An 11,346-nucleotide genomic window follows, 5' to 3' on the forward strand; every position below is an offset into this window, starting at 1 on the left:
GAGCCCCTAGCCCCAGGCTTGGCAGCATCCGCAGCAGCGATAGATGGTTCTGCAAAGTCAGCAGCCGGCCCCCACCTACCCAAGAAGAGATCGCTCCAAGACCCTGGGAGCCTCCTAGGGCTACCTCAGTGCCAAGTCCTTTCGGCGACCCCGAAGAAGTAACTCGGCCTTCACCTTTTGCTCGTGTTTTGTCATATTTTTTCCCCACCTCCCCATCCAGCGACACTTAAAAATTTTTTTTTTTTGGGGGGGGGTCTCTTTTCTGACTTCTTCACTTCTCGCATTGCCCTCCTCCATGGCTCCCTTAACCGAAGTCGGAGGCTTCTTGGGCGGCCTGGAGGGTTTGGGCCAGCAGGTGGGCTCCCACTTCCTGTTGCCCCCGGCCGGGGAGCGGCCGCCTCTGCTGGGCGAACGCCGGGGCGCAGCGGAGCCTGGCGGCCGAGGCGGCCCCGGGGCTGCGGAGCTGGCGCACTTGCACGGCATCCTGCGCCGCCGCCAGCTGTACTGTCGCACCGGCTTCCACCTGCAGATCCTGCCAGACGGCAGCGTGCAGGGCACCCGGCAGGACCACAGCCTCTTCGGTAGGTACCGGCCTCCCGCCTCCCTGACACCCACCCAACCCGGGTCCTCTTCCCGTCCCCACGTGCCTCCCTCCTCGCCAGCGCCGAGCCTGCAGTCCCTCCATGACCCCTGGTGATGAGGGATAGGAATGGAGTGCAGGCCAGCGCTGAGGGTCGGGATCGGGCAGGCACTGAGAGAATTCTCGCTCTTCTGTGGCCACCGCCACTTCTAGCAGCCGGCTTGCAGCTTCACACCCGGCGGGCGGGAGGAGAGAGGGTGGGCGCTCCAGATAAGTCCGGAGCTCTGCCCTTCCCACTGACGAAGGCAGCAAGACCTGGACTCACCTATTTTTCTCACACCTCACAGGCATTTTTAAAAATCCTGTATTATATTCTCCTACTTTGTTCCTCATTTCCTCCAGTACTATCCGCTATGCAAAAACTCAGAAGCATTGTATTTCTGTAGGCAAGTCCCACACGTAGGCAGTGGCTACTGTTTGGGTTGGGCGGGAGGGTGTCGTTCTTGCATATGATGCTTGTGTGTCTCTAGAACTGTAAATGTTCACCTGAAGAGAGAAGAGATTAGCTTTCCACGGGCGCTATAGCTACCGGCGAGCCCACCTGGCGCCAGTTCTCGGGGCTCTTTTAAAGTTCTATTTGGGCGAGGAAAGGGCGGGGAGGAAGGGGGTGAACCTGCCCATCTACTGAGCATGCCCAGTTCTCCAGCCAAGCTGCTCTTTAGAAAAATTGCGAAAGCAGAAAGCAAGGATCTTGATGTTGGCGGTTGGTAAGAGGAAATGGGGAAGGAAAGATGTGTATGCGGACACAAGCAGGAGATGTTTCAGAATTCGTGCTGCCATGCCTAAGGTTATAAGAAAGAAACCAGGAAATGATTCAGACAAGACCTGTTCGAAGCACCAGATTGGGAAACCCTGAGGTCTCCGCTGTCCGTCACTCCCTAACAGGCTGCTGTTAAGCAGTGAGTGGTCTCATTAGTTTAGTCTTAGGTTGTTTCTTGTTTTTGTTTTTGGACTAAATTATGTGATCTCTTTAAGGTGATCTTTTAATCACCTTAGGATTAAATTATGTGATCTCTTTAAGGTGACTTTTTGATTTCAAAATCCCAAAAGTTTTTCTTCCGGAGCAGAAGTTTTCATTACATTAGAATTAATTGGACCAGCTCTCTAAAAGCATTTTGATGATCAAACTTGTGACTTCACTGGAGCTTCTTTTACTTAAAGGACACTTTTAATCAATCGGTATCAGTGTTTAAGAGCAGTGTGGCATTAGTTTTCCTCCGCTCTGTGCAATTCTTTTGAGAATCTCATTTTGAATGGTTCTCTTGTTCTCATCCCTCGTTTCTTATGCTCTCATTTCTTTCTTTGACCTGCAGAACTCGTTAAAACATTGGAGAAGTGGAAATCTCCATTTGAGGGATGTTTGTAACTGGGTGGAGGAATGAGCATGTGGTGGTCATTTGGTAGCACTTAAAAGGCTTAGAAAATTAACTTTACAAACCCATATATCCACAGCTTCCACTGATCTCTTCCAACTTCCCACTGACTATGAGTCAAGGGTGTCATGACCTAGTGGCCAACTGGGGTCACTTTTGGAAAAAGAAGTGGTTTTTAAATTGTGGAGGCTGAGAATCTGATTCTAAAGAACATAGGTGACACGAGGTAGCACAGCTCTGCTTTTCAGGATAGCTGAACTGCATTCAGGGCACAGAAAGCCTTCTGCTTCCAGAAGGAGTTAGGAATGGGCACAAGCGTGATGATGCAGGTAGAAGTGGTGCTCAGGTCATATTCAGACTCTCCTATTGCAATACAGAGCAGCACTGGAAACCCTGCCTTTCGGACACTGGCAACGCAACTGTAACCTCACCATTCACAAAATGGCTTGAATCTTGTGTCACTTTTTTAGGCTGACCTTGTGGGAAGAGATTAACATGTGTTTGTATCAAGAATATCTGTTAAACTGGTATTTAAATCCTTTCCTTTAGGGATGGAGGCTATGTATCAGAGTGAATCATCTTGCAAGAACTTTCACAATTCTTCATTAAGATTGTGCATATTTTTTACAATGACTTTATGGTTTATGATTTGGTCCTCTCTATGGTGGGAGGCTATCTATAAGAACAGGAATACACTTACATAAAGGGAGGACAGTCTAGAATAGTTTGATAGCCTAAAAGAAGGCATATTATAGTGAATGCTAGTGGCCTTCAGTGGTTCAGACATCATAATTTACTACAAGGGAGTAAAAGTGTGAGGAAAATTGATATTCCACATGTATCATATTATATGCTTCTATGGGTTTGTGTTTGTTGCTAGGACCTTAATTATCAATTATCAAATTATTTTTTCTACTTAGAAACTCATTTCTGTGTCAGTCAAGTAAGATTTTAGAAAAAAAAAAGTCTTTTTGACATATTGAATGCTGTAACTTTATACTAATTTGGACATGATCAAATAAAAACTCAGAATACTGTATTTTTAAACTTCAAAACCACATCAATAGAATATACACAGAAAGGTCCAAGGGAGGTTAAAATAATTTCCCACCTGACTTTGCTCTGTATTTATAATTGAGTGTTTCTGCACAGTAGTACAGTAGGAAGACTTTACCTAATACGTAAACATGGAATCATTACTTTAAAAAAGTTTAGCCTGAGATCAAACGTAGTCCTTTAAAGGCTTTTCCTTTATTCTCCCCTATTCTCCATAGATTTGTCTGATGTGGTTGCATTGTGGGTTGACTCACCTGTTTATTATGATTTTAAAAAAGACTGGCTTTGAAAATGATACCAAAAAGACAAAGTACCTCTAAGTCTTTTTATGGGACACTGGGCATTAGAAAATCTATCTAAAATCTGTGATTACCTCTTAAGGAAAGTTTTTCATGTCTACTCTTTGTAAAGGAATTAGCTTAGTTGCCACCTCATATTATAAATAAGAAAGACTTGTCAAATCTCATTAAAGAATCAAATGATTACAAATTACTATGTGGTATACTATTTCCTTGAGGAGAAAAAAAGGATCAGAATTAAAAAGTGTGGCTAAAATCTTTAAGAGGAGTACAAAAAACTCCTAACAGCTTTCCCACCAATCCCATAGATAATTGCAAAATTATGCCTGGCTATATATAAGATCTTTGTATGTTGTTTAACAAGGCTAAAATTATTAAATGTAATTATTCTAAAACATAAGTAATCCTTATTTGTTCCTACAATTATGTAGTTTTTGACAAAATAACAGTATTATCATGTAAAAATTAAACAATTTTATAGGTGTTCTACGATTTGGTTTTTTTTTTTGGAAAAAAGTTTATGACATCTGTTATATAACTAACTATAGGAAATTAAAACAGGATTCTCTTGTACTTGAAAGCTGATTCTATTCTGTATTCTAATCGGTTAATCAGCTCTTATTCTTTGAAAGACAAGACCATCTTAATGTAAATTGGATACTTTTTGGGAATTGAGTTGCATGCATATCAGACATAGTACACTTTTGAGTTTGAATGTAGCATTCATTCAAACAATTTAAAGTAATTATATATTTGTAATTGTACCCTGGATGATGTCCATTAACATTTTTTTCCCTTCCAATTATGTTTGGGCCTATATTTTTGTACTAACGGGATCCTTCACTCATGAGCTTGGCAGTGAGTCTGACTTTACTCCCCGATCTCAGTATTTGTCATTATGATGGTTATCTATGGAGTCTGGATCTTCCTGTTATGTCTTATCTTCTCCCTGCCTAAGGCCCTCAATTAGGGACACTGTCTGTTTCCAACCACTCATAGGCTATTTAGTAGTGCATTGTGGCTGTAAGATCCTTGATAGCTCCAGTGTTCTACATGATCTCCTAGTAGTTTGAAAGAGCTCATTTGTCTTGCTAAGAATCCATGTTTCTGCCAGAGTGAATTAGACTCTGGGTAAAACAGACTCTCCCTATCACCGAATAGTCAGACTCTGTGCTTTCCCTTGGCCTTGGAAGTATCACGTGTCCAAACAGGAACTTGTACAATAAAGCAAGGGATGACTTAAGAGCAAGAGTCAGGTTAAATGGTATATATTTATTCTGTTTGCAAAGCTTAAGATGGGGAGAAGGGGTGAAGGCAGAAAGCTATTGAGGAAGGCAATTGCGAGCACAGAGGGTACAGTTACTCTTTTTCAGCAGAGTGGAAGAGGGAAGAATTAGAAATGTCATGCATTCAAAGGTTTGTGTGTGTAGAAAAAAAGGGGGGTAGTATATGGAGAGGTGTTAATTCTAAAACTATGATGTATTAATGCATCAAAGAGTTTTTAATAGTAGCTTGCCTATTAATAAATAAAATAATTCTAGAAAGTCAAGTCATTGATAGCAAAAGCTACTTTATGCCAACTATTTGTATCTGGCTATCAGACTTAAGGAATTACAGAATCCTTTACTTCTTCTGTAAACTATATGGTTTATCTAAAAAAAATCTTGCTACAAAGGATAGCATTTTATGTTATCTGTAACAACTTGAAACTACCATATTATCTTCAAAAGGCATTCTCAAGTAGAGCATGGGATGGGAGTTCAAGTGTTAGCTCCATCAGTTACAAGTGTCTTGTTCTTTAGGCAAGAAAACAAACATTTCTGAGTCCTTGTTTCTCTATATGTAAAACGGTAATTGTATCTTCCCTTCTTATACTAAGAGGTTGTTGTTTAGGACCAGATGAGAACATTGAACAGAAAGTGATTATAATTAACTAATGGAACATAGAGAACTATGAATTCCTGTATTGAACACTAATTTATGAAAGCAATATCCTTCATTTGTGAAATGCCTACACATGTTAGTCATCACCATTCTCCTGAGAGAGCATTTCACACAATTCACGCATGCGGAGACAGGAGTTTCATGCACACCAACAACTTTCCTTCTCAGCTTAGCCAGTAAATTGTTGAACCAGCAAACTCAGATGAGTCTGACATGTTTCACAACTTGAACATCACATAGTAATATAGTTCTCCCCCTTTCTTCTGCATGATAAATTCTTAGTATTTGGCTATCATACCAAATAAATCATCAAGTCTTCTCAATCTGTAAAATGGAAATATCATTACAATATAGTTCCACAGTAAGTTTTTGTTTACAAAGAATGTCCATGTACTTCATTATATTTACCAAGACGCTTTTCCTATGACTATCACTGTTTGGAAGATTTTCATTGATCATATATTTGTAACATTATAAATCATTGTTTTGTTCATAAATTCAGGTATTCTGGAATTCATCAGTGTGGCAGTGGGACTGGTCAGTATCAGAGGAGTGGACAGTGGCCTTTACCTTGGAATGAATGACAAAGGAGAACTATATGGATCAGTATGTATTGCTATTTGTTATTTTGTTATTATCATAATTTTTGAAATTGTGACTTGATACTTTATAATTAGGATATCAAACAATAATGTCTGTCAGAAGTATATAAAATATACTTACATAGAAATCAGAAATACACATGCAGCCAAATTTCCATTTTTGTCTGGGAAATGGTAAACTTTTTCTTTTTTCAGTTGAGAGACATAAGTAAACAGAGACAGAAACAGAGAAACCAAAGGCAATAAAGAGAGTGCCCACTTGGTGATTCGCTCCTCAAATGTCCTCGGTGACTGGTTGTGGGCTAGGCAAAAGCCAGGTGCCAAGAACTCAATCTAGCCCCCCCATTCTCCAATGGGAGGCAGGGACCCAACTACTTGATCACTTATTGTTTATCAGTGTCTGCAGTAGCAAATGGCTGGAATTGGAAGCCAGAGATATGACTAAAACCCAGTCCCTCCAATATTGGTTACAGGCATCCTGACCAGGGTTTATCCATTGGGCTAAATATCTACTTCCCAGTTTCATTTTTAACTCCCCTTCCCCCACTCCCTCCCAGCCATTATGGCCTTCCAGTTGCTAGTTCTTCCTACCAAGTATTGTGACTAGGCTTTTTTCCCCTCATATTTTGGTCATTTCCACCAGAGACCAAGAAAAATGAAAGCCTTATTTTTGTGTTGCTGCATTAGATTCTTTCCAGCTTTATGTTCACTAAATTGAAAAAGGTTTCTGCTACCTAATATTATCTTCCATTACTAATTATGTATCATTTACTGATCCTTGCATGAAGGAGATGAGAAATGAAATCTTAGGATACTATGATCAATAGCAAAAAGTGGAAGTCACACCAGGTCTACCTTGTCCACTATCTTAATAATTATAGCAGCCATGGGTTCACTCTAAGTTGATTGTAAAATATTCAACTTGCCACTGTGAATAAGTGCTTATCTGTGGATATACCATACACATTTAAGTAAGGTGCTTAAAGCAGATTTTGAGCCAGTTCATCTGCATGAGATTCTGCTTTGTTTTGGAACAGAGTAGCAACATTGAAAGACTTAGAATATGAGGTCCATTTGAAACTCACACACGGTGAAGTACAATATAGATTTTTTCCCCCACTGTTAACTTTTTTTATTTGTTTGCAATTGCTAACATTATTTTAAAAAATTGGTCAGTTATAAGTGTGTGCCACTTTTCTACTGATCTTACTAAAGTCAAAGTTGCTATTTCCACTGAGAATTTTCTTTTTATGATTTAGCATATGACACTAAGTCGTACTTTCTTTTTCTTGGAATCTCCATTGAGGCTACAATATAAGGATAGAATATTAATACACACTGGGAAAAATTTGCTGTAACATTTCAGAAAGTATACCAGCACCTGGCCTTTAAAGGATAGAACTTGTGTTTTCCAGCCTGTCACCTTGGGACAAAGAGAAATAATGGAATATACAATAATTGTAAGAGAAAAAGAACAATAAAATTTCTCACATGGAAATAGAAAAAAATGCACATAATCCTCTTGTGTGTATTAGATGAAAAAAAAAACCAGAAGACATCCTAAGAAGATAAAAATTATCACTGAACTCTTGTATACTTACCGTAAGAGTGACAGAGGAAGGTAATCATAGGAAATAGATCATTAACACAATGAATAAATTTGTAAGGGGAAGAAACATAATTTGGATAGAAGACCTTGAATGCAGAATGTGAATTTTCGCAGTATCATGAAATGTTCCAATGTGATAGTAGAGATCTGATATGTGGGTCTTGGGCAGCTGATGTTGGAAAAGATCAATTGCAGGTGATTTTACTGGTGATGGGCAGGATATTTGTTAAACAATCAAAAGTAAAATTGGTGAATTGACATTTGACTTAAAGTTCTCTAAACTAGGCTGCTGGATGAAGTTCTCTGGGAGAAAGAATTCCAGGTACCTCAAAGAAAGTAGAGCAAAACTATTTTTTTTCTTGACAAGGCAATAGTTATAGGCAAATAAATAAAAGTATAGGGTTAACACTTTCATAAGGTAATCATTTCAAATTTATTTTAAATGGTGATCTTCTCTCTTTTAGGAGAAACTGACTTCTGAATGCATCTTTAGAGAGCAGTTTGAAGAAAACTGGTATAACACCTACTCATCCAACATATATAAACATGGAGACAATGGCCGTAGGTACTTTGTGGCACTTAACAAAGATGGAACTCCAAGAGATGGTGCCAGGTCCAAAAGACATCAGAAATTCACACATTTCTTACCTAGACCAGTGGATCCAGAAAGAGTCCCAGAACTGTACAAGGACCTGCTAATGTATACTTGATGTGAGATGATGTCTTTTTTGAAGAATCAGACTACAATTCTTTCTCATCACAGTTCCTATCATAAAATAACAATCAAGAAAAGATTCAAAATATCATGGAGTCTGTTTTCCTCCAGGAAACTGAATTTGGAATGAATATATACAACCTTATTATAGATCCTACCGTAAAACAACAGCCCAGGAAGATATTCAGAATATCACAGGGTCTATTTTTCCACCAGGAGACTGAATTTGGAAAGAATATGAAGAAAAAGAAAAGAACAAAAAAATGACTTGAAGTAGGTCAAAATCAGTGAAAATCACTCTTGAGAGGTGGATTATGTTCTCTTAAATATACTGGTTCAGTCCTTACCAGTAGACTGAGGATGAAAATCCTTTGAACTTGGATATTGGGAACCCCCCTAGTTTGCTGCTGGTACCTCACCTCCCTGGATTATGTTTACTTTGAAAGTTACATACTTCATGTTGAAGACATGGAATGGTATCATTGGCCAAGATTATTGCTAAGTAAATTCTGAGGGCTTTGTAGAATTTTCAGGTTATTTCACTACATATGAAAAACACAAAACAAAAACTGAACAAAAACTTTAAGTAAAATGTGGACTCAAACATGCTACATCAAGATGGAACTTTTTTTTAAAGAATGGACTTATTTATACGTTTTCAATTTGGGAATATTTATTATATATATTTATTTATTAAAGAGTTTATTTTTTACTGGTGTATGAAGATAATAGAGTAAAAATGAACAGAATTCCTTTATTGTGCCATTACTTTATTGTGGTATCTTGAGCTGTAAAGAAGACATCACTATTGTAACTCAATGATCATAGACTAAGATCTTGAATTTCTTTGAAAAAAACACAGCATAGATTATATTCTTATTCAGCCAATTGCTTCTAAATGTAACATTGGTTCCTTTTGGCCTAGAAAACTGCTTTGCCAACTTGTACTGAGTTCAACCCACATTCAAAAGGGAATTAAATATTTTTACTTTATGTTTTGCTGCATTGCTTTTTGGGTGAAAGTTCTGATTATGTAACGAAGCAAAAATTGTAAACTCCCTGAAGTGGATAAGTTTGGTATTTCGAGAACTCCTAATGTTGAAAATCAAGAAATATAATAGCTGACTTGTTCACATGTTTATTTCCATATAGTGTGGGAAGAAAGATGTAGTTTTTGTGGCACCGTCATTACCAATGATGAAGCCTCATCCACTTGTCTGAGTCTGGTATCCCCTCCATTGTATCTCCTACTAAGTCACTTACTCATATATTCATTAAAGACACTGTTAGTCACTTCGGAAAATGTGCTGATCAGGGAGTTAGATGGGCCCTGGATTCCCAGATACACAATTAGAAAGCTGGCTTAGGAGCATGTACTCTCTGGGATATAAACCAGGCACCCCAACATTGGGTATAGGTTTCCTAAGCAGTAACCTAATGTTCTGAGGCACACTGACTGCTCCCATTCTCAGTATTTTTACTTAGTGGGAACAAATGCATACAAAATCCTTTGAGATCTAGTTATATTTTATGTTTGAAAGTTGTCCAAGGCAAAATGGATGAAGGGGTCTTGTGCCTATCTAATGTAATGGTGTTGTAGCTGAGGTAATGAAGACTGGCCCATCATCAACAGGAACACAAAGCTCCTAAGAATGAACGCTTCTGGAAGACTCCTCTTTAACATTTTTCAAACTGGCTATTTAAGTGGACAATATAATTTCCTTGTTGTCAAGGAAAAGACCACTGCATCTAATGTTTGCTTTTTTTTTTTAATTTTAATTATTATTATTTTTTTATTGGAAAGGCGGATATACAGAGAGGAGAGACAGAGAGGAAGATCTTCCGTCCAATGATTCACTCCCCAAGTGAGCACAACGGCCAATGCTATGCTGATCCGAAGCCAGGAGCCTCTTCTGGGTCTCCCACGAGGGTGCAGGGTCCCAGAGCTTTGGGCCATCCTCAACTGCTCTCCCGGGCCACAGGCAGGGAGCTGGATGGGAAGCGGGGCTGCTGGGATAGAACCGGCACCCATATGGGATCCTGGGCATGCAAGGCGAGGACCTTAACCACTGCGCCACAGCGCTGGGTCCAATGTTTGCTTTTTGTAAGATCATTCTATTTCAATTTATTCTTGACAGAAACCTAAAACCTGGAGTTGGGCTCACTTTACCTTACTCTGGTGCTTCCAGGGATTAGAAGAGATGATATTTGAGGCCTGAAGGTAAAAGATACGTGAGGCTGAGACATGTATTTCCTCTTGCCAACAATATGATACTTTCAGTTTGGGTACTTTATGGAATATTGTAACAATTGGCAGTGTAGTTAATTTCATGCACATACAAGAATATGTCAAAAAGTCTGTGAAAATGGAATTAAAAAGGTAAGTTTATTTTGGTGCAAAAAATAATTTTGGAGTTTATGCCATGCTTTCATAATACACATTTCCACGAACTTTTTGAAGATTCTGTATTATTCTTTGTCTGGATGCAACCTCTTCTTATTGATGTAGAAGAGGTCCAGGATGCCACTTCTACTTCTTCAGGATAGTTTCAGGTATTTATGTAGAACCCATTACTGATACTCTTTTAAGTTTTCAAAGCTGAGCCTATTAACCAAACTTACTGTGCATGAATAATGTACACAGAATTAAGGCTAAGAAATTTGCAAGTGGAAAGACGGATACATGTGGGACTCAGATGTCTTAACCACTAAGATTATCACCCACACCCAGAAAACAAAGTAATTTTACCCTTTTTGTCATTTTCTCCCTAATGAACGATGTGCTCTTTGTCCAAATTCAGTTAATGAGTCAGCTCTCTTACTTTCTTTATGGTGTTTTAATGAAGAATCATTCAGGAGTTACAGTCCTGATGGTGGCAGATGTGACCAAATATGCCTGAGGTTCTGATGTGCTTATTGATCAGAATGTCACTTCATCTCATGTCCCATAGGACATGAGGGAAGGAAGGTGACACTCTGAAAAGAGTAATTACTGAGAAGGTAGCTTGTTTTCTGAGTAAGGCTTTACTTAAAACCATTTTGTTTGCTCTAGAACCAGATAAAAAATTTATTTTTATTGGAAAGTCAGATAGACAGAGAGGAGGAGAG

At 39.0% G+C, this 11,346-nt stretch overlaps 1 protein-coding gene across 1 annotated transcript; it reads left to right on the top strand.

Moving 5' to 3' along the window:
- Nucleotides 1–245: 245 nt before the first annotated feature.
- Nucleotides 246–8,323, top strand: FGF20 (fibroblast growth factor 20). The gene is made up of 3 exons (XM_040966176.1): nucleotides 246–581; nucleotides 5,815–5,918; nucleotides 7,988–8,323. The coding sequence occupies exons 1-3, from the start codon at nucleotides 296–298 to the stop codon at nucleotides 8,231–8,233; spliced, it is 636 nt and encodes a 211-aa protein (XP_040822110.1). The 5' UTR covers nucleotides 246–295; the 3' UTR covers nucleotides 8,234–8,323.
- The last annotated feature ends 3,023 nt before the right edge of the window (nucleotides 8,324–11,346 follow it).

This window comes from Ochotona curzoniae, unplaced genomic scaffold, assembly GCF_017591425.1.
Source record: "Ochotona curzoniae isolate NIBS_2020 unplaced genomic scaffold, NIBS_Ocur_1.0 scaffold_4505, whole genome shotgun sequence".
Taxonomy (NCBI): domain Eukaryota; kingdom Metazoa; phylum Chordata; class Mammalia; order Lagomorpha; family Ochotonidae; genus Ochotona; species Ochotona curzoniae.